At 37.4% G+C, this 24,270-nt stretch overlaps 1 protein-coding gene across 1 annotated transcript; it reads left to right on the forward strand.

Moving 5' to 3' along the window:
- The first annotated feature begins 10,459 nt into the window (after positions 1–10,459).
- On the forward strand, positions 10,460–13,600 carry LOC138174972 (pre-rRNA 2'-O-ribose RNA methyltransferase FTSJ3-like). The gene is given in 2 exon segments (XM_069105172.1): positions 10,460–12,405; positions 12,771–13,600. Coding segments are annotated over 2 exon segments (2,460 nt in total). The 5' UTR covers positions 10,460–10,597; the 3' UTR covers positions 13,423–13,600.
- The last annotated feature ends 10,670 nt before the right edge of the window (positions 13,601–24,270 follow it).

A 24,270-nucleotide genomic window follows, 5' to 3' on the forward strand; every position in this document is an offset into this window, starting at 1 on the left:
CCAGGTCAGTGGTTTTTCCCATGAGATATTTAACATTGCCTTCTATTCTATCATTTGTTAGATCTGTTTAACAGCATCTTGATTTCTCATAAAGTCATTAGCTTACATTTTCTCCAATCTAATTCTGAAGCAATGATTCTCCTCATTTAGTGTTTGAGATTCTTTTTCCATCTGGCAAATTTGGCTTTTTAAGGCATTCTTCTCCTCATTGCCTTTTTGAGCCTCTTTTGCCATTTGTGTTAGTCTATTTTTTAAAGTGTTATTTTCTTCAGTCAGTTTGTTGACTCTCATTTCATAATTTTCTTCAATTATTCTCAATTCTCTTCCCAATTTTTCTTCCACTTCTCTTATTTGGCTTTCAAAATCCTTCTTAAGCTCCTCTGTGCCCTGTAAGCAGTTTATTCTTTTCTTGGAAGCTTTTGGTGTAGGAATTCTGACCTCATTGTCTTCCTCTTTTCCATGTTTTGCTTCTTTTTGTCCCCAAAATAGGAGTGTAAAGTTGGATTGCTCCGCTTGCTTTGCTTCCTTTGCCTGCTCAGGTTGCCACTCAGTTACTTGACTTTTGGGCTTTTTGCCACAGTAGGACTCTGCTACGAGACAGGGGATCTTTGTCCCAAATGACGAGGTTTTCTCAGCTGCTGAAGATATTAGTTGTGTGCCCTCTCTGAAGCCTCCACACACTCTGGCAAGCTGTCACACATCCCAAGACCTAGACCCCATACCACAATCCAGAACAAAGCAGGTTAAAGCAGGAGAGAATGTTTAGCCCTCAGACTGGTTGCTTCATCCCCCTACAATCTGCAGGCCAGGAGCTGAAGCTGCCATGTGGTAGTAGCTGTACTGCCGTGGTGCCTCAGTGGCTTCTTCCTTCATGGGATAAAGGCTGTACTGCACTCCCAAACTACCGGATCCCAAAGTCATCACTGCACTGACCTCTCACTTCGTGATTAGCATCTATGTGTTGATAATTCTGAAATCCACCACAGCTGCTGGTGATCTGAAGTCCCTCCAGCCAGCTGCTGGTCAGGCAGCCCTGAGGCTAAAACCTCAGGCTGCTGAAGGGCTGGGCTCCACTCCCAGATCACTGTGCTGTTATCTTCCTGCTAGCCTGCCAGGCTGTACTCAGTGGGAGGTTAGCTTCTCTGTGTCATTTTGTAGGTTCTGTATCTCCAAAGTTTGTTCAGAGTCACCTTTTACATGAATTGGAGGATGTGGAAGCTGGAGCCTCTGGGAAGTCCTGTTTCTACTCCATATTGACTCCACTCCCTAACCTATTTCCCCAATGAAGAAATGGTGGATAGGAGAGATGTAGTCCTTTCTCTTGGTTATAGAATGAATAATTCTCAAAAGCAAGACTCAAACTTAAACACAGGTCTCTCAATTCATTTTTCTTAGCATTACACTAGAATACACACACACACAAACTCATACACACAGAGATGTATATCCATATATATTTTTTTCTTTTTAGTAATTTAAAAAAAATAATGGCATATTGTGTTATTTCTGCCTTTTATTTTTCTTTACACTTTATCCCCTTTATTCAAAGCTACATCAGAAACAATTTAACTGTGACAGCAGTAAGGACAAGTATAATACAAATCTACCTTCACTTGTTGGTATTGCTGATACCTGTTTGAATAGATCTTTCATACTGACCTTTTGATAAATGCTTCATTTTTAAAAACATTGTCTACCTTAAAGAAAGAATATGATAGTAAAACCTTTTTATGTTGCCAATAGTCTAAGAAATGCATGCTTCTTAGCATTCATTCTCTTCTCTCTCTGTGTCTCTCTTTCTCTGTCTTTCTCTCTGTCTCTCTATGTCACTGTCTGTCTTTCTCTCTTTGGCTCTGTCTTTTTTTGCCATTATACTACAATCATAATGAAAGGGAAAAATAGAAGAGGGCAGTGTTTAGAGGAGAGTGGTTTGGAGGTAGCCCCAGTAGCTTCTACCTGTACGTGATTGTCAAGTTTATCTATAAATAAACTAACATGAAATGTTCCTGTGTGGACTATGGAAAACACACACAGGAACTCTTTTACAGTGTATATCTGGACATAAAGAATTGCTAAGAAAATGAAAAAAAATCATTGTTTCCTAGAAGGTACATACATTTTCAAGACTAATCAACAAGTTTTATGTATCATTTTACAGGTGAGAGAAAGTAGGGAGATGGAAAAAATGGACCAAAAAAATTGTTTTCACAAAGGAGACATTTGTAGCTTAATATATAAGGAAAAACAAACAAACAAAAAGATTCCAATTCAGGCATCTAGAAACTTTGGGAATTTTTAGTCATAGTCCTCATCTGAGGAACAACAGCTTAGATTTAGTATAAAAGACATGTCATTCTTGGTGTGCTCAGAGAAGATGTGTTGAAGAAAATGATCATAATAGTATTTGGTACTTATTTAGCACTTTTTTTTTGCTTTTTGGAGGGGGAAGAGGCAGGACAATTGGGGTTAAGTGACTTTCCCAAGGTCACATGGCTAGTAAGTGTCAAGTGTTAGAGGTCAAATTTGAACTCAGGTCTTCCTGCCTCCAGGTCTTGTGCTCTATTCTCTGTGCCACCTAGCTGCCCTTATATAGCACTTTCTATGCCCTATCTCATTCAGGACTCACTATTAGCCTGTGAGTTCAGTAGAAAAGATGTCATTATCACAGTCATACAGACTAGGAAACTGAATACCAAAGAGACTTAATGCCTTGTCAGGGATCACAAAGTTAATTGATAGACCCTGTACTTAAACTCAAAACTTTTTATTTGAGTTTAATAATAATAATAATAAAAGCTGTGATGCAATAAAAAGAATTCATCTGGAAGAAGCTATGTGAGCAAATCTTAGTTCCTTTTCTCAGTTTCTTCATCTGCAAAATCAAAATAGTAATAATTGCCTTATTTCCTTCAAAGCATTTTTATGAAGAAAGCACTTTGTAAAACTCAAGTCACTATAAATATGACATGAGTTGTGATGATAATAAAGATGACGATTTTCATGATGTATGTATTCTAAGATGCTAAGATAAGGAGGTACTTTCCAGACATGCGGGATGGCCTCTACAAATGCAAGGAGATGAGGGATTGGGTGTTGTATGTTAGAAACATTAAGAAGACTAGATTGTTTAGTGTTCTCTAGGACACTAGAGAATGTGTGAATAAGTATTCTTTATTATGATCCCCATCATCTCTAATCTCCCATATCTTCAAAGAAGTGAAGGGGGTATATTTTCTTATTTCCTCTTTGGGGCAGAAATATAATTTCCCAGCACTCTTATAATTATTTTGTTGTTGTTCTTTCCATTTAGGTTGTTGTACTTAGTATTCTTCAATCATTTATTCCTTTGGAGGCACCTGGAGTTAAATGACTTTCCTAGGGTCATATAGCTAGGAAGAGCTTGAGGCTGGATTTCAACTCAGGTCCTCCTGACTCCAGGGCCATTGCTCTATCCACTATGCCACCTATAATAATTTCAGTAGGTAATTAGCTGTGGAGTACTCATACCCACTCCTATGATGAATCCCAGTTCTAGTGAACATCCTTTAGTCATGCAAATGACATTTGTCTTTGTTCCATTTAAGCCTTTATTCTGAAAATAAGTTAGGAGAATTTTATTTTTAAAGCAAAATAATGTTTGTTTGTTTGTTTTTTTTTGCTGTGAATAAGTTCTTATTTATTTATATGAGAGAATAGTGTGTGTCACATTTGGAACATAATTTATAGCATTCATTCTAGAGGGAAAAGCATTTCCTCAGAAAAATGATGAGTGTATTAAATAGCAATTGCATGTTTCTTTTTTATTTATCCCTCAGTAATATATTGGAATGTAAGGACATGCTTATTTCTAATTTGAAATACTTGCATTTCCTTTTCATGGGAACATTCTATATCTTCGTTCTATTCCCTTTTCTCCCTCTAAATATTTTCCTTTTTTTGTTTAATAGTTGAAATGCAAACAATCTATGTATTGTGAATTTTGAAAAATGAATGACTATTTTCGTACTGAAAAAAGATGGCCTTATACTTTCCTAGGTTCCTCTATTTAAATAAACTTTAATATGTAGATATATTATCATATTGTTCTTTTATTATTTGAGCACTAATGTTACATCCTACAACAATCTTTATAAAGGATATTAAGTGAAGATCTTTTAAAATATTTTAAATATGATGAATCAAAAATGAATAACTATACTGTGACTTGAAAAGTGACAACTCTTCTTTCAATTCAACTCAATAACAAATTTAGAGTTTGATTATTTTTTTAATGATTGCAGACCTTTTGTGAAATAAAATCTTCAGAACACTAAATTCTTGCTATTTTTACTTTAACCATACAAAATTATTAGCCTCACTTTCTATCTAGCAAAGGCACAATGTTCTCTATCAGTGCTACCAGACAGTTAAAGTTCTGATTCCTTGGTTAACTCAAAATGTTTTTCTTTTCAAATGCCCTGAACAGGTAGTTTTCCAATGAAGAAATCAAAGCAATTTATAGTCATGTAAAATGCTCTAAATCATTATTGATTAGAGAAATGTACATTAAAACAACCTTGAAATATCTTTTTTTCCACCTACCAGATTGGTTAAAATGATAAGAGGGAACAGTGACAAATGTTGGAGGGGATTCAGAAAAATTGGGACACTAATTCATTGTTGGAAGAATTGTGAATTGATCCAACCATTTTTGGAGAGAAATCTGGAATTATGCCCAAAGAGCTATAAAACTCCTTATACCTTTTGACCCAGAAATACCACTACTTGACCTATTTCCAAAGATAATTGGGAATAGGAAAAAAGAACCTATACATTGTAAAATGTTTATAGCAGCTCTCTGGGATAGCAAAGAATTGGCAATTGCAGGGATGTACGTCAGTTGGGCAAATGCCTGAATAAGTTATGGTATGTGATTCCAGTGAAATACTGCTTTGCTATAAGAAATGATGAACTCAGTGATTTTAGAAAAAAACATGGGGAGACTTGCATGAAGTAATGAAGATGGAAATGAACAGAACCAAGAGAACATTGTATACATTATCAACAAAACAATATTGTTTTAAGAACAACTTTCAATGAATGTTATTTCAGATGTCATACATACCCAAATTAACTATATAGAACATGAGAAGAAAAACATTATCTGTATCCAGAGAAAGAACTGATAAATAGAAGTGTGTATAGAATAATTTTACGCACACACACACACACACACACTCACACATATCTATTTGTTTCTAATGGTGGCCATCTCTCAGTCAGGTGGTGTAGGGAAAATTAAATTTATGTGAGAAATTTTTTACATATTTGAGAGCAATAGCAAGTTTTACATAGTAAATTTGCATTTTATGTGCAGTCTTTTTATTGTACTATGTTATGGGAATTCTTATTTTATTCTACAAATTAAAATAAACTTTAGTAATGATTCAAAAATAAGCAAATAAAAAATAGTGATATTTCATTCAAAATCCTAGTTTTGTTGCATATGGAGTATGTGACTCTCTTCAACTTATAACCTCTCAGTTTTCTAGGCCAAAAGACTAAGTCACAGATGGTATCAAGTTTGCATTGTCAGAGTAAGTTTCTTAGTGTGGACTCCCTCCACCATGGAAAATACACGTCTAATTGCTAGCCTTGTTAGTCCCTAAAACCAACTTAATAATACTCATCATTAGGAGGATAAGTAAAAGTGATCCAGGCTCTGGATTTATTCTCCCAAACTTCTTTTGGGAGGCTACTACTGTGCAAGTCAAAGTGGTAAAGGTAATTCTGAGCCTGGTTCAAGGGTTCTTTCTGTAATACAGTCTTTAACCATTGTGTTCCCACAATATTAAACCTGTGCCTCTTCCATTCCACTACTGCATTGACAATATGAGAGATATACATCAGGGTCAGATAATGAATGCTATAAGGCAGAATGGTATCATATACCTACTTCTGATCTCTATGGGAGGAGTGGAAGAAGGGGAAAGGACTTGAGTCAAATAAGGAGAAGAAAATTCTGTAGGTGACTTGGAGCAGTTTGTACTAATAAATATGTCAGAGATTGCATATGGGGATAAAATGGGGAAAATTTAAAGAATCAATCTCCAGAAATACATACTTTTCTAGATTTTACCTTCAGGTTATAAGAGGACATCAACCCCTCCATGATCCAATCATATCCATTGATTTCCATGCCATTTTTTTCCCTTTTCTACATATTTGATCTCTTTAATTTGATCACTTTAATTATTTCCTTAAATTATCCTTTTCCTACCTATGAATTGTGAAGATTCTTCTAGATCATACATATTCAGATATAATCTATATCATGGACTTTGTTATTAGATAATTGTCTTTTGAATAACTCTGCCTACATGCCTAATGAATATCTCAATCAGAACATAGTAAATATATCTTTTCTCCAAACATCTTTCAAGCTTCCTATTTTCTGTTGAAGGCACTATCATCCTTTGAGTCATTTAGATGACTCTCCCTTCTCCCTCCACTGAAAACTTTTCCTAATTTTTACTCCTTTCCTCAGTTCCTATGACTTTCTATTTTCTTCCTCTTTAAATTACTTTTTAAGGTTGTTTTTCAATTGTTCAGTCATGTCTGCTTCTACATGACCCCCACAGACTTTGTTCATATGATTTTGTTTCCAAAAGCCTGGAGTGGCTTGGCGTTTCCTTCTCCAGTGTGTCCTTATTTTACAAATGAGGAACTGAGGCAGTAGGGGTTAAGTGACTTGCCCATTAGCACATAGCTATTTAAGTGTATGAAGATGGATTTGAACTCATTTTTTCCTTACTCTGGTCTTGGTGCACTATCCATAGCACCATCTGGTTACTCCAATACTTTTTACTACTTTGTATATATTTTATGTTTACTTACATACATCTTGTATCTCCCAGGTAGAATACAAACTCTTTGAGGGCAGAGACTGATTTTTTTTTCTTGGTATTCCAGAGTGTCTTCCATAGATTACATGCTTAATAAATATTTATAGAATTTTTTCCCTTATATAGAGTGCATATAGTATATATTGATGTAATGTATAAATACATTGCGAATATATAGCAATATGTATGTGCATATATAATTTTCATATATGTGTACGTATGCACATACGCACAGGTGCATATACACATGTATACATATATCCACATGCCTAAAATACATGCCTGTGTGTATGTATACATACATGCATGTGTATATTATATGTAGAATGCAAGTGTTTGTGTGTACAAATTTATGTGTGCTTATACATATATACATGCATATACCTATACATGCATAATATGTGTGTATGCATATATATATATGCAATTCCACACCAATGAATCACAAAAATTTGACATATCAGAAATACACACATACATATATAGGGATGTGCATTTCCTTTAAAAGAAATTATTAGAGACATAATTTACACACAAATGTTAAATAGGGAAATACTATATTTGAACTGTCATATTGTTTTATATATAGCTATTTTCTTTTTCTATTTGTGTTTACTGATTATTTTCGATTAACAAATATTTATTAATCACTTACTATATGCCACTACTGTGCTGGAACTGGAGATATAAGTACAAGGAATGAAACTATTCCTGTTAACAATAAGTTAACATCACCTCCATATCTTAATATATCATTATCCTTCTGAAAGATCCATCATTTTTAGCAACAAATAAAAAAAGAGGAGAAATGGGATCCTCAAAGTTAATCTCCCACCTGAAATCAGACATCATGTGCAGAGTTCCACCTCCACAGATAAATTCTTATACACACATGCACACACACAGACATGTATGTATAAACAAGTGTAAAATTTTGTTACCATAATTTCATAGCACTTAGTTTAATTTGGTTTATTGTTCTTTGTGTTTACATTGTATTCACTATGTGTATTATTTTCCTGGTTTCGCTTAATTAATTTTGTATTATTTCATATGTCTCCTTATAAACCTTTACCTACAATTTGACATCTTTATAACTGATGTGTAATAGTTAATCACAGTTTAATTTGACTTTATGTCTATGTGAATTTTTTCATTTAAAGTCATTGTTTTGCTGATTGGTAGATTTACAAGTTAACAATCACCATATTCTTCAATAAAGGCGGCCCTTCCTTCCATTTACATTTCATGTAAAACTGTAAGGTATATTTAAGACCTTTAGACTGATATGCCTTAGCATTTTAATTTTGTTGGCTCTTGTCTTAAGTTTTACCAGCTTGTTTTAAATATTGGAAAGGTTAAGACCCAAAGAACAAATACATTAAAATTTCTTTTAAAACTCATTTTGGTAGGATAAAACATTTTGTTGGATTGTCTGAAAATAATAAGTCCTCAGTATCTAGTGCCTTGCTTATATCATAGTTTCAAAATACTTTTTACCTGGAAAAGTGCTTTCTTTACAAGCACCCAATGATTTAGTTACATAGTGATCCACATTTCAAGGAAGAGGAGCCTGAGGCTCCAAGAGGGCAAGAGACTTGACCGAAGTCCCTTGGATGTCATGCCCTTGGGCTGGAATTTGAACAATTGTCATCTGATTCTTACTCCACTGGTCTGTGCCTGACAATATGCTGACCAAAGTATTGGGAAACAAAACTCTCCAACTTAATTTTTTTTCTATTGTGAAATCCAAAGTTTGGCATTATTTGGACTTTGGCAGTTAAGATTTATTGAGCTTTCATTCACATATTTTTTTTTAGAACAATAGTTGTTTTTTTATATCTTGGCAAAAGAACTGAGGGAAAGTGAGTTTTTCTTGCAAATGTTTTGAATACATGCCCAACAATTAATTTGTGTTTGTGGTGGTGGAGAAAGTGTGTGTGTGTGTGTGTGTGTGTGTGTGTTTGTGTATTTATGCACTGAATTGATCCATACACAAATTTAGGAGGTCATTAAACTTCTTCAATCCAAGAGATAGGTTACTCAATTGTTTCTCATTTTTCCTCTGGCCATTCTTCAGGAGATCAATATTCTTCCTGAAATGTAGTATCTAGCACCAAACATAAATCCTAAGATATTATGTGATCATGGACGAATTCAGGAGAGCTATTACTTCCCTAATGCTTAATACCATTTAATTCTGACTACACTCAATTTAATACCATTTTGAGGTATTTCCGTATCAAGCTACCTTATTTAGATTCTTTAGTCTTCTAAAGCTCCTGAATCTTTTACAAATGAGCTACTGCCAAGCCATACCTACCCCAGTTGGTACTTGTGAAGTTGAATTTTTGATGACCAGTTAAGCATTTTACATTTAAACACATTAATTTTTTTCTTAGATTCTATCTTAAGTTTTCTTTGAAATATTTCCTGAATACCAGATATTCCATTGAATAAATCATTTTATAATTAATCAATAAGCACATACTATATTCTAAACACTGTGCTAGTCATTGGGAATACAAAGATGGAAGTGAAATGATCTTTGCTTTCAAGAAGTTTATATGTGAACATATAGGTAAATGAAACATGCATAAAGTAAATACAAAATAATTGGGAAGACATTACTAATTGGGACAAAAAAATTTTAAAGACTCATGTCATAATTAACTCTTGATGGGGTTTTGAAAGGAGCAGATATCTCTTCTAGATTTTTTTCATCTACAACTTGGGTAATATACCCATGATTTATGGCTTTTTCCAAGTCATTGATATAAATTTTAAACAGCAAAGACTCAAACATAAATCTTTGGGGTATTCTATTATAAACTTCCTTCCAATATGATCTCAAAATATTAATGCCTAATCTTTAGGTGCACTATTTATCAAAATCTGAATCTACACCATGGAGTTTTTATAAAGTTCAAATAAATATTTTTGTATAAGATGGATGTACCTCATTTTACATACCCAATTAATGGAACTAATAAGATGTTCTATACTCAGATACCCTTATCAGATCCAAGTAAAAAATAATAAATGTAAGTGGACTGAAATCCTTTAAATCTTCAGAGTAAATAGGTTAGTGCCATATAGAAGTATATTGGATATGTTCAAGAGAGTAAGTCATGCCATATGGAGTTTACATAAAATTGAAAACCAATTCACAATCTGATATTCAATAACTAGCCTTCCATACCCACTAAGGAAATTGCTGAAGAGGAGATTCAAGGTAGAGAGGAGTAGTCTCTATCCCTAGCCTTTTGACTAGAGCAGGGGTAGGAACCTGCAGCCTCCAGGTCATATGTGGCCTGCAAGATCCTCAAGTGTGGCCCTTTGAATGAATCACAGAACAAATCCCCTCAATAACAAGGTTTGTTCTTTAAAACTTGGACTCAGTCAAAAGGCTACACCCAAGGACCTAGAAGATCACATGTGGCCTCGAGGCTACAGGTTCCCCACCCCTGGACTAGAGGAAGGTCTTACAAGCTTTCAAGGGTCAGAAGGTTGGATTTTCCATTTTTTAATTCTGCAGCAGCCCTAAGAAGTAATGGTTACTGACCTAGCCTGCACGTGCCCCTAGAAGTTTGGGTGTAGGGTCTTGTGGACTTCAGAAAGTGGTTCCTCAGTAGATGAGTCGGTGAGCACCAGGAAAGAATACCCCAGAACTTCTCCCCAGCCAGACTGAGGGGAAACCTCCATCCAGCGCGATGGGGAAGAGGGGCAAAGTCAGGAAGAGCCGGCGGGACAAGTTCTACCACCTGGCCAAGGAGACTGGCTTTCGTTCCCGCTCGGCCTTCAAGCTGATCCAGCTGAACCACCGTTTCCAGTTCTTGCAAAAAGTCCGGGCCTTGCTGGACCTGTGCACGGCACCCGGGGGATGTCTGCAGGTGGCTTCCAAGTTCATGCCAGTGTCCAGTCTTATTGTGGGAGTGGACCTGGTTCCAATCAAGCCCATTCCCAATGTGGTTACGCTGCAAGAGGATATCACAACTGAAAGATGCCGCCAAGCTCTCAGGAAGGAGCTGAAGACTTGGAAGGTTGATGTGCTCAATGATGGGGCCCCTAATGTAGGAGACAGCTGGGTCCATGATGCCTACTCACAAGCCCACCTGACCTTGATGGCCCTCCGTCTGGCTTGTGATTTCCTGGCACGTGGTGGCTGCTTTATCACTAAGGTTTTTCGCTCTCGTGACTACCAGCCCTTTCTCTGGATTTTTCAGCAGCTGTTTCGCCATGTCCAGGCCACTAAACCCCAGGCCTCCCGCCAGGAATCTGCAAAAATCTTTGTGGTCTGCCAGGGTTTCCTGGCTCCTGATAAGATTGATAGTAAATTCTTTGACCCCAAATTTGCCTTTAAAGAGGTTGAAGTTCAGGCCAAGACTGTGAGTGAATTGGTAACCAAGAAGAGGCCCAAGGCCGAGGGCTATGCTGAGGGTGACCTCACCCTCTATCACCAGGTCTCCATTACTGATTTTCTCCAAGCTGCCAACCCTGTTGACTTCCTCTCCAAAGCTAGTGAGACAGCACTAGATGATAAAGAAATGGAACAGCATCCAGCCACTAGTGAGGATGTGAAGGTGCACTGCCAGGACATCAAAGTACTGGGGCGAAAGGAGCTCAGGTCCCTGCTGAATTGGAGGAAAAAGCTTCGTCGCTTTGTGGCCAAGAAGCTAAAAGATCAAGCAAAAGCACTGGAAATCAGCCTTAGCTCTGGAGAAGAGGAGGAGGAAGAACAAGGGGAACAAGAAAGAAAAAAGACAACTGTTGCTGCTGAGGTTGATGAGGAAGATTTAGACAGGGCTCTTACAGAAATGAAGGCCCAGGAGGTAGCAGAGCTGAAAAGGAAGAAAAAAAAGCTACTTTCTGGAGTGTCCATTGCTGATGATGGCGAAACTGGGATGTTTTCCCTACGGACAATCCATGGCCACCAGCTCCTACAGGAAGTGGCACAAGGAAATATGGGGGCTGCAGACAAATTCCTGTTGAAGGAACCAGAGAGTGATATCTATTTGTCTGATGAAGAGGATGAGGATGCTGATGATTACTCTCTGGCCAGTGACCTGGACCCTGAAGAACTATCAGGAGCTAAGGGATATGGAGCTCCTCCATCTCGAAAACGTGTGAAGTTTGCAAAGCAGGAGCATCAAGAAGAGGAGGAAGAACAAGAAAACCCTCTTTTGGTGCCACTGGAAGAAAAGGCTGTTGTTCAGGAAGAACAAACCAATTTGTGGTTTTCCAAAGGTGGTTTTGCTGGGATTGAAGATGATGAAGATCAGGCCCTGGAGATAAGCCAGGCTCAACTGTTGTATGAGACCCAATATAAAGAAAAACAGAAACACCAACAGAAGCCTGCAAGCTCAAGGAGGGAGGAACTGCCTTCCCAACCTCAGGCCCAATTCCCGAGCACAGAGGAAAAGCCATCTGTAGAGGCGAAGGTGGCCACTTCTAGAGAGGAGGAAGATGACAGCAGTTCAGATAGTGATAGCAGCAGTGAAGATGAGAGAAAATTAAGTAAAAGGCCCCTAGGTACCATGTTTCCCCGATAATAAGACACTGTCTTATTATTTTTTTGGACAGAAAAACACCAGAGGGCTTATTTTCAGGGGAGGGCTTATTTTAATGAACATTGGCAGCAATTTTAATAAACAGGTAAATGTGAACAAAAAAATGTACCTTTATTCAATAAGCAAATCACTGGGGAAGAACAGGATGATGTGCTCACTGCTGCAGCTCTGATTGGATGCAGCTCAGAGTGCGATGGGGGGGAGGAACGGGACGGTGCATACAGAGGGTACCATAATGTAGCGTGTAGCACAGGGGATCACCTTCACTACAGTAGCAATCTCAATAGGGCTTATTTTCGGGATAGGTCTTATTATCGGGGAAACACGGTAAGAAGCAAAGCCATTTGGTGGAGCCTGATGATGGGTTTGTGGTAGTGCCTATTGAGGACCCAGTCAAACGCCAGATACTGGACCCAGAAGGTCTTGCCCTAGGTGCCATGATTGCCTCTTCCCAGAAAACACAGCGGGACCTAGTGGATGACTCCTTCAGCAGATATACATATAGTGAGGAGGAAGGAGACCTCCCTGAGTGGTTTGTGCAGGAGGAAAAGCAGCACTGAAATCAGCCACTGACCCTAGATAAGAAGACTGTGGAGGAATACTGGAAACGCTGGTGTGAAATGAATGCCCGGGCCATCAAAAAAGTGGCTGAGGCCAAGGCCCAAAAGAAGCATAGAATGTTAAAGAAAATGGAGCAGATTAAGCGGAAGGCAGAGGCTGTGGTGAATACAGTGGATATCTTTGAGCAGGAAAAGATGGCCCAGTTGCGAAGCCTCTACAAGAAGGCTGGGTTTGGCAAGGAGAAACGCCAGGTTACCTATGTTGTGGCTAAAAAAGGTGTGGGCCAAAAGGTCCGACAACCAGCTGGAGTCAAAGGTCACTTTAAAGTGGTGGATGCACAGCTGAAGAAGGACCTGAGAGCACAACAGTGTAAGGAACAGCGGTACAAAGGCCAGAGGAAGAAGTGAAAGGACCTAGAAGGACCATGGAGAACCAAGCTAATTCCTGTCCTTTCGGCCAGGCATGTACTTGCCTTGTTTTTCTAAAGAAAGTGAAAAAACTGCTCAAATCAAGCCCTCTGTTGTTAATGACTTTATGGTAATAGTCATTGCTTCATCAAAATTTGTGCTGTTCTGTTCCTTTGTGAAAGGACATGTGGAAAGCTCCCAAAAAAACGAAAGCAAAAAATTAAAAGGAAATTTTGATCTGTAAAAAAAAAAAAAAAAAAAAAAAAAAGAAGTAATGGTTACTATCATAGGTGCTGAGAGACATGTTGAAAACAGACTAGAAAGAATGAGGAAAAGCAATTTTGGGACTATGTACAAGATCAGCAGGAACACACCTAAGGCATACTTCATGAGGCTTGCATGAAGAGAAAAAAGGGATTTCTGTCTAATCAGAATTTATGGATTATGCTTTTCTGACACCTCTTCTCCAATCTTGATCTCACTTTTACCTGGACTCTATATGTGGACTATATATATTGTGAGATGGGTACATCCCATACTTTCAGAAAATGTTTTATACCAAGCACGAGAAATTTAAGCTTACTCTCTATAGATATGGAGTGGTGACAGAGAGAAAATGAACCTCCTGGTGGTGGTGGTTGTGGGTTGCATATTTTATTCATTGCTGCACTATTCCAAAAATGTGGTTGTTCAGCTGTTTGAGTTATATCTAACTTTTTGTGACCCTATTTGGAATTTTCTTGGAAGATGATGGAGTGGTTGTCCTTTCCTTTTCCAGCTTACTTTATGGATGAAGAAACTGAGGCAATATTAAGTGACTTGCCCAAGTTCACAAAGCTAGTAAGTCTCTGAGGCCAAGTTTGAATTCACAAAGTTTATTCTTCCTCACTCCAGATACAGTACTCTATCTTCTGCCCTACTTAGCTGCCCATTCCAATAAATATATTTTTTTGTAAAATCTAAGAAATGATATTTCAATAATTGATATCAGGGGAATATTAACTGATTAAATAAGATCAGGAAGCCTACCAGTGTGGGCTTTTGAACAAGAGTACTAGAATTCCAATACCTTTGAGATACCACTGAAACGCTGGGAGAAGTAGTCACCCTATTCACTCTTCCTAAACTTGCAAAGTCATTGCCACCTCCAGTCTCCCTTAACTAAAATCAGGAAAGAATAGAGATAGAAACAACACCAAAGATATGTATTATCAGCTTCATACTGGCTCCAGTTGAGAAAAAGTCTTAGGTCCTTTCCTTACCTGGATGTCCACAAAAGTTCATATTCATTTCTCAATGCCAACCTGAAGGATTCAGAGCCAAGATAATCACTTTGGTTGAGCAGCGAATTTTGAATGGACCTAGTTCAAGCTATGCAGATAATAAGGAGAAAATTGGAACCAGATACAAGATTTCTGTGTGTACTCTAAAATGGGGAGCTAAGTATTTGCATTATGTCATGATATATCTCACAAACCTTTATATTGTTGGAGATTTCATGTTACCTCCATTCCTGTATACAAATTACCATTGCCCACTTCTACTGTTTTCTTCATGCTTTTTAATCTCTTCTTACATACCCATCACTTTCTTCCTCTGTTCTACATTAGTGTATTTCTTTCATTCTACCTTCTCTTTCCCCTTTTTAAAGCTTAAGAGCAGAAATAATCTATTAGTTCTTATTTAACTTTCTCAATACCTTTTGAAGATATAAAGATTTTATAGGGGCATGTATTTCTTTTCCTACTTTATAATTTCAATGCTTCATTATTATGTAATTCTTTCTGATTGCTCAAATAAACTTGCATTTTTCAGGATTTTCTTGAGTTTCATATTCACACTCCTAAGTCCTCATTCAGTTCTGTTCTTTACATTGGACCAAAGTTATCTATTTTATTTAAAGTTCTATGGGGGCATCTAGGTGGCTCAGTGAATGGAGCACCAGCCCTGGAGTCAGGAAGACCTGAGTTAAAATCTGGCCTCAGACACTTAAAACTCATTAGTTGTGTGACCTTGGACAAGTCACTTCACCCCAACTGCCCTGCCTTCCCCCTTCTAAAAAAGTAAAAAAAAAGTTCCTCCTACTCACCCAGTATTTTACTAAGCTTTACAATATGTGTTTATTAATTGTAAGCTTATATCTTTTGCATTTTAGAATTCTGACCTTTTATAAAATTTTCCTTTCCTTCAAGTAGAAGGTATCCAGTCTTGTTTGATACTGACTCTGGTTTCCAGGCATTTGAACTGCTTTTTAACAGCTTCCTTTTTTAAAATTTTATGTTTAGTTTAGATTACATCATTTATTTCCACAAAATTTTGAGTTAAAATTTTTCTCCCTATCTTTCCACTACCCACCACCCCAAAACAGCAATTCCACTCTATACCCCCTCTGCCAATCGGCTCTCTCCTATATCCTCCCCCATCCCCTTCCAATTTTCTGGTAAAGCAAGATCAATCTCTATAACCCAGTGCCTGTAATCTTATTTCCCAGTTGCATATAAAAATATTATATATATACATATATATGTATATGTATATGTATATATATTGAACATTTGATTTTAAAACTTTGAATTCCAGTTTTTTCCCCTTCTTCCCTCATAACTCACCTTTACTGCGAAGATAAGCAATTCAATATAGGTTGAACATGTGTGCTTATGCAAAACATTTCCACAGTGAATACAGTGTGAAAGACCAACTGCACTTCCCTCCTTCTATCCCACCCCCCCCATTTGTTCTATTCTCTTCTTTGACCCTGTCTCTTTTCAAAAGTATGTGCTTCTAACTACCCTCCCCCCCAATCTCCATTCCCCTCCCTCATCCCCTTTCTCATCCCCTTCCCCCCGCTCTCTTGTAGGGCAAGATATCCAATTTATTGTGTATGACATACCCTACCTAAGCCAAATTCAATGAGAATAAGGTTGACCTATTCCTTTTTGCCTTCCTGTTCTTCCCCTTCATTGTTACAGTTATCCTTTGCCCCTTCTATATGAGATAATTTACCCCATTCTGTATCTCCCCATCTCCTCTCATTATATTCCTCTCTTACCTCTCAATTTCACCTTTTAAATATGAATCCTTCCTATTCAATTGATCTTGTGCCCTCTATGTATACCTGTACACATCTATACTCACAGTCACATAAGTATTCATATGCCCATATACCCTCCTATATAGACATATATATGTATGTATACATATATACAAACGTGTATATTCCCTTCAACTATCCTCACACTTAGAAAAGTTTCATAATTTATAATTATCACTTTTCCATGTAGGAATGTAAATAGTTCAACTCTGATCATTTCCTTATGGTTTCTGTTCCCTGTTTATCCTCTCATGCTTCTTTTGCTTCTTGTATTTGAATGTCAGATTTTCAATTCAACCCTGTTTTTTTCATCAAGAATGCTTGAAAGTCCTCTATTTCATTGAATGACCATATTTTCCCCTGAAACATTATACCTAGTTTTGCTGGGTAGGTGATTCTTGGTATTAATCCTAGCTCCTTTGATCTCTGGAATATTATATTCCAAGCCCTTCTATCCCTTAATGTAGAAGCTGCCCGATCCTGTGTTATCCTAATTGTGTTTCCACAATATTGTTTCTTCTTGACTACTTGTAATATTTTCTCCTTGATCTGGGAACTCTGGAAGATGGCTATAATATTCCTAGGAGTTTTCTTTTTGGGATATTTTTTGAAGAGGTGATGGGTGAATTCTTTCAATTTCTGTTTAGCTCTCTGGTTCTAAAATATCAGGGCAATTTTCCTTGAGAATTTCTTGAAGGATAATTTCTAGTTTCTTTTTTTTTCATGACTTTCAGGTAGTCCAATAAATTTTAAATGATCTCTCCTGTATCTATTTTTTAGTTCAATGGGTTTTCTAATGAGATATTTCACAATGCCTTCTATTCTTTCATTTGTTCGGATCTGTTTAATAGCATCTTAATTTCTCATAAAGTCCTTAGCTTCCATTTGTTCCAATTTTATTCTGAAGCAATTATTCTCTTCAGTGAGAATTTGAGATTCTTTTTCCATCTTGCAAGTTTGGCATTTTAAGGCATTCTTCTCCTCATTGGCTTTTTGGGCCTCTTTTGCTATTTGAGTTAGTCTATTTTTAAGGTGTTCTTTTCTTCAATCAGATTGTTGACTCTTTTTTCGTGCTTTTCTTACATCATTATCATTACTCTTGCCAACTTTTCCTCCACTTATCTAAACTTGGTTTTCATAATCCTTCTTGAGCTCCTCCATGGCCTGTAACCTATTCTTATTTTTCTTGGAAGATTTTGTTGGAAGTTCTGACTTCCTTGTCTTTCTCCCATTTCATGCTTTGATCTTTTTTGTCCCCAAAAAAGTTATCTAAAGTCAGATTCCTGTGTTTTCTTTGCTTGCTCATGTTGCCACTCAGTCACTTGACTTTTGATCTCTCTGCTAAAATAGGATTCTGCTTCCAGAGGGGAGAGCTTTGTGTGTGTATAATACATTCAGTATATAAAGATATGGGTGATTATCTCTTTCTTCATATATATCTATATCTGTATATATAAAATTATGTATTGTGTATATAGTTGATGTGTTTGAGTCAATTAGTAGCATCTTACTTTTTGTTATGATATTTGGGGTTTTCTTGGCAAAGTTATAGAAGAGTTTTGTCATTTCCTTTTCCAGATCATTTTATAGATGAGGAAACTGAAGCCAAAAGGGTTAAGTGACTTATGAAGGGTGACACAGCTAGTAAGTGTCTCAGGCCAGATTGTAACTCAGGTCCTATTGATTCCAGTGCCAGTACGCTGTCTAATGTGTGTGTCACCTAACTGCCCCTGTGTGAGTGTGTGTGTGTGTGTGTGTGTGTACTAAAAATAAATTGTAGTATTAATTATCCACTAAACATGTCCAATATTTTTCTTCTTTTGTGCCTTTGCTGAAGCTATCCTGTATTCCCAGAACAGCACTATGATTTTCTGAAAACCTGTCAACATTTCAAAGTCCATCTCACATATATCATTTTCCCCATGAAGTCTTTCCTAATCTCTCCTGCTACATGTGACCTTTCCCCCTTTAAATACACATATAAATATACATTTAGAACTATGTGAACATTTATTTGCACATCTGGCATGAACTGATTATGTTCAACTTTGCATTATATTTTCCTGTATCTCCATCTTGAAAACAGGGCTTTTTGCCTCTCCCTAACTACCTAGGGCTTTACACATAATAGACATTTAAAATGAGTTATTAAACCAGGTTGTGGACAAGGAGTTAGAGGCAAAATGCAAAGAATAGCAAACTGAAACTCAGAACAATTGAGATTGAATGTTTACCACTTTCTATTACTTGTTTGAAATTTAGCAAGTTACTTACCCTCTTTTAGCCTCAGTTTCTCCATTTATAAAAGGAAAGGATTAAATTATATGATCTCAAAGTTCCCATAGATTTATGTTCCTATGAAACCATGGGTAATTCACTATCCTATTGTCTTTTTCCAGGAAGTTGAAATTCAGAGAATTATATCATACTTAGGACTAACCAATTATAACCATTACTTACCTCATTTATCAGGGTTTTCAATGTTTCCAACTCAAATCTTTTAAGTATTTTTTTCCAGAATGAAACATTTTCAAAAGTAAATGGAAAATTCCTTGTTAAGAGTATATTAGGATCAGTTCCGGCCTCAGATACTTAACACCCACACAAAAATACCTGGCCATGTAACCTTGGGCAAGTTACTTAATCCCAATTGCTTTAAAAAAAATCAATGCATATTATCAGTGATAACACTTCATCATTTATAATTAACAAGTTAAATTATGTTTCCTCTAGTAATAGAAGAAAAACAATATTATACAGTAGAAGCTACCAGCATTGGATTTCATCCATGTCTTTTGTTCCTATTTGCTTTTGTAAACGTCACTGGATCAAAAGTGAATACATTGAAATTTGACAAATAAGCATATTTCTGCAAAACATTCTCTGCCTTCTAATATGTTAATTACCAATAAATATACTCAAAGGTTCATAGATATAAAAGTAGAAAGAGTCTCAGAAGTCCAGAAATATTAAATGTATTCACTGTACAAGGTCATAAAATTTAATTGTGTTAAATACTGGAGGAATTAATGTTACTTCACTTCATGTAATTTCCAGTGTTCTGGGGGAGATATGAACATATGCACATATATGATGCACAAAATGGAACACTGTAAGAGCATGAGAAGTATAGAAAAAATGACTTAGGGTGGTACCTGAGCAATGAATAAATGGACATATGTTGGTGTATTTTTTCTACAATTGAGGAGTTAAATGTCACAACATAAATTTTGCTCTCTTCCAAACTTCCAGATGCAACATTGCCTGTAGAGTCTCTTGTAAAGCAGATGGAATCTCAGGTCATATGAGGCCTCCCACTGGGCTATAATCAAAGAGTAGAAACTGGCACTATGGTCTTAATACAATTTACTGAAACTCTCAACCCCTTCTGTACCCTTTCATTGTTTCTCTTAACATTACTGTTTCTAAACAAGCTAAAAAAAGAGATAAATTTATATAGAAATAATTTTTCATGAAATGTGAAGGGGATATTTGTAAATTGGTAAGTGGTAAACCTGTATTGTTCCTCTGGAATTCATGTTGATAATCCAAAAGTTAACAATGGGTCAAATAATCAGGTACATTAAACCAGAAAACAGAAGCTCATGGTTACTCTTTTAGCACCACCTTCCTTCTTCCCTCTGCTTTTGTCTGGCCTTTGTATAAAATGCCTTCCAATTTTCCTTTCCTCTACATCTTTGTAAAACTTATATTGACAAGCCAGAAAAGTCTGGAAAATATTGGCTACCATTCATCAGAACTGTATCTCATAATTTTCAAAGAGTTAAGAAGAGGTGTATAGGTGATATCATACTGAAAGATTTGACAGCCTATACTCAAACAGAATGACTTATAGTTCCTGACCCCTCATTTCCTTTGTGAAAATGACAGGAGTGGAGGAACCGACCAACAAAGGACACCACTATAGAAAGCTATGGATCAGTATCACAAATCTATAGTTCAAAGGGATCTTACAATTCTTCAAGTATAACCCCATTGTCTTAAAGAGTTGTAAATTGAGGCATAGAGAGGTTAAGTTATTATTAATTATTGATTTTGAAACTTTTTTCATAACTTCACGTAGTACTCTATCAGTGCTACTTTTCTTTTTTTAAATAAATGTTTCCTTCTTATTTTTTAAAATAATGAATGCTTATACAAATTGATTCTTCAAGATTGTAAAATCATGATAGACAAAAATGTTAATATAATCTCAAGATGCATTAAAAGAGGCATAATTTCTAGGCACAGAAAATGATGGTCCTGTTTTATTCTGTCCTAATCTTACTCTTGGAGTATTGCATTCACTTATGTTTTTCAAATGCTTTATTAACTTCTGATTTACATCATTAATTTCCACCAGATTTTGAGTTACAAATTTTCTCGCCGTTTTTCCCCTACCCACCTCCCCAAAAATAGCACTCCCACAGGATATTCCCTCCTCCAATCTGCTCTCTCCCATATTTTCTCCCATACCCCTTTTGACTTTTCCAGTGGATCTCTATGCCCCAATGCCTGTATATCTTATTTCCCAATTACATACAAAATAGTGTTAATAATAGTATATTTGAGCATTTGATTTTAAAACTTTGAATTCCAGATTCATTCCCTTCCTCCCTTGTCACCCACCCTTACTAGGAAAGATAAGCAGTTCAGTATAGGCTGGACATGTGTAGCTAATGCAAGACAATAACATAGTAGATTTATTGTCAAAGACTGACTATATTTCCCTCCCTCCTATCCCACCTCCCACTTGTTCTATTCTCTATTTTGATCCTGTTCCTTTTCAAAAGTGGGTGCTTCCAACTTCCTTCTCCCCCCCCCCCAGCCTGCCCTCCTTTCCATCATCCCCTTTCTCATCCCCTTCCTCCCCTACTCTCCTGGAGGGTGAGATACCCTATTTAGTGTGTATTTCATTCCCTTCTCAAGCCAAATTAAATGGGAATAAGGTTGACCCATTCCCTTTTGCCTTACTATTCCTCCCCTCCATTGTAACCATTTTCCCTTGCCTCTTCTATATGAGATAGTTTACCCTATTCTGTCTCTCCCCATCTCCTCTCATTATATTCCTCTCTCACCTCTTAATTTCACCTTTTAATTATCATCCCTTCCTGTTAAATTGGTCTTGTGCCCTCTATCTATGTGTACCTGTAAATATATATATATATATACACATTCACATATGTTTTCATATGCCCATATACCCTCATATATAGACACACAAACACACATTTCTATTCCCTTCAACTACCGAGGAAAGTTTCATAAGTTTCAATTGTTTTTTTATTCCATGTAGGAATGTTAATAGTTCAACTTTGATAAGTTCCTTATGATTTTCTTTCCCTGACTCTCATTTCGTAATTTTCTTGCATTGTTCTCATTTTTCTTCCCAATTTTTTCTCCACTTCTCTTATCTGCTTCTTAAGGTCCTCTGTGGCCTATAACCAGCTTGTATTTTCCTTTGAAACTTTTGGTGCAGGAGTTCTTACTTCACTGTCTTCCTCCTGTTCCATGCTTTGCTCCTTTTTTTCCCCAAAATAGGAGTGTAATTTTGGAATCTTCTGTCTGCTTTGTTTCCTTTGCCTGGTTATGTATAATAATAATGTAATTTAAAGATTCCCCTGTATTGTCCTGTTTTTTTTTTTTTAATTGATTGTGTTAAAGCCCAGAGCTTGTGAATCCCACTTGTTGGATTGACTTGTTGACGTGAAAAGAGAGAGCTGAACTGGGAACAGATGGTGACGTGAGTTTAGAGAGATACAAGCAGAGAGAGAGGCAGAAGATTTCTTTTGGAAGCAGCATCATGGAGGCAGAGAGAGATGGAGAGGATTGCTGAGGGCCAGTTTCAATTGCCCAGGACTTTTGAGAGCTGCCACGGACTGAGGATACATGGCTGTTATGCTGGTACTTTGTCTGTCTGTTTTGAGGTTGTTTTGCCAGATTTGTCCACTGGTGAAAGACAGTTCTGTTGTTGTAGAGGCTGTGGAATCTTCCTGTTGGTTCAGAGCTCCTGAGAGTGTTCTGCAGACAGAGAGTGAATTCTGTCCACTGGTGAAGGACAGTGCTGTTGTTGCAGAGGATCTGGAACCTTGCTGTTGGTTCAGAAAGCCTGAAGAAGGATTTTCTTGTTGTATGTTTACAGAAATCCTGGAAGAGGCTTTTGCTAATGTTTTCAGGGGTCCTAGGACTGTTCTGCAGACAGAGAAGGAATTAATGAGGACACTGGCAATGTATCTTGTGGCCTTGCTAAGCTTTGTCTCCCCAGGAACAAAGATTGTCGAGAAATTGCCTTGGGTCAAGATGAAGAAAATACCCCTCTTTGGGTATTAAATGCTGTACTTAAGCTTGTTGTAACTCTGGGGTAGATGGCCTATTCATTTGTAATCTACAGGGTTTGGGTTGGGTGGGAAACTTTTGACTTTTTTGTGCTCTGTGATGGAACAAATGAATGTACTTTACTTATGATTAGAAACTAATCTCCATTTGATAAGAGGGGCTTTGTGATTGACTAAATGAATATACTGCCTAGGGGTGGAGAAGTATTTAAAAGAGGGACTTTGTGATTGATTAAATCAATGTAATGTCCACCAGTGGAGTAGTACTTGATTGAATTACACTTGGTAAATGCTGTATTTTGAATTATGCTATATTTTGATTTTCTCTGTTCTTAATTTGTCACTGAATAAATTGGAGAGCAGCTATGCTGGTATTTTGAACCTTGGGAAGTTGCCTTCGCTTGGCATTACATCATGTCACCCTTCAGTCACTTGACCCTTACGCTTTTTGCCAAAGTAGGACTCTGCCACCAGACAGGGGAGCTTTGGTTCCAAACGCTGGGGTTTTCTCAGCTGCCGGAGGTATTAGATGGGTGCCCTCTCTGAGGTCTCCACACAATCTGGCAAGCTGGACACACACCCCATCCTAGACTTCAATCCAGATCCAACGAGGTTAAAGCAAGAGTGATTACCCCTCAGACTGGTGCCTGGTCCCCCTACACTTTTCAGGCCAGGAGCTGAAGCTGCCATGTGGTACTGGCTGGTTGTGCAGTTGTCTCAGCGGCTTCTCACCGGGGGAGCAAAAGCCAAGCAAGCCCACTTACTGGGTCCCAAAGTCCAGACTACAGTGGCCTCTCACTTTGTCCTTCGCACCTATGTGTTGATAAATCTGGAAACAATGCTGCTGCTCTGGAGTCCCTGGGCCAGTGGCTGGTCAGGCCTGCCCTGGGGCTAAAGCCTTGGTGTGGGGCTGGGCTCTGCTCCCAGAGCACTGCTCTGTCTGATTTCTGCCAGCCTTCCTGGCTGTTCTGAGTGGGAGTTTAGCTTCTCTGTGTCATTTTGTGGGTTCTGCAGCTCCAAAGTTTGTTTAGAGTCCCCTGTTTACATGGATTGGGGAAGGTGGACTCAGGAGCAGTGGGGAGGCCCTGCCTCTACTCTGCCATCTTGACTCCACCCCCTCTCAGTGCTACTTTTCTTGGAAGAGAGACATGAGTGATGAGACCTTCGGGTGGCTACCTGGGTTAGGAAGGGGAATGGTTTAATTCTGCATAGCAAAATTCTCTATGAGAAAAATGATTTCCTGTTCTTGTGTTGTCATCTTGCCCATAATAGTTATGACTTTGGTATTGATCAGTTAAGTACTTGGGTATATCACTATCTCAACTTCCACTTGGATGTATTAAAGTATGAAGGCATGTTTCTATCTGTATGATGCATGCATGATATTGCACTTTTATTTTTTTGATTTGTTCATGAAAAAAT

Source organism: Petaurus breviceps, unplaced genomic scaffold, assembly GCF_028583685.1.
Source record: "Petaurus breviceps papuanus isolate PSGF00001 unplaced genomic scaffold, PetGlider_PUasm1.0 76, whole genome shotgun sequence".
Taxonomy (NCBI): domain Eukaryota; kingdom Metazoa; phylum Chordata; class Mammalia; order Diprotodontia; family Petauridae; genus Petaurus; species Petaurus breviceps.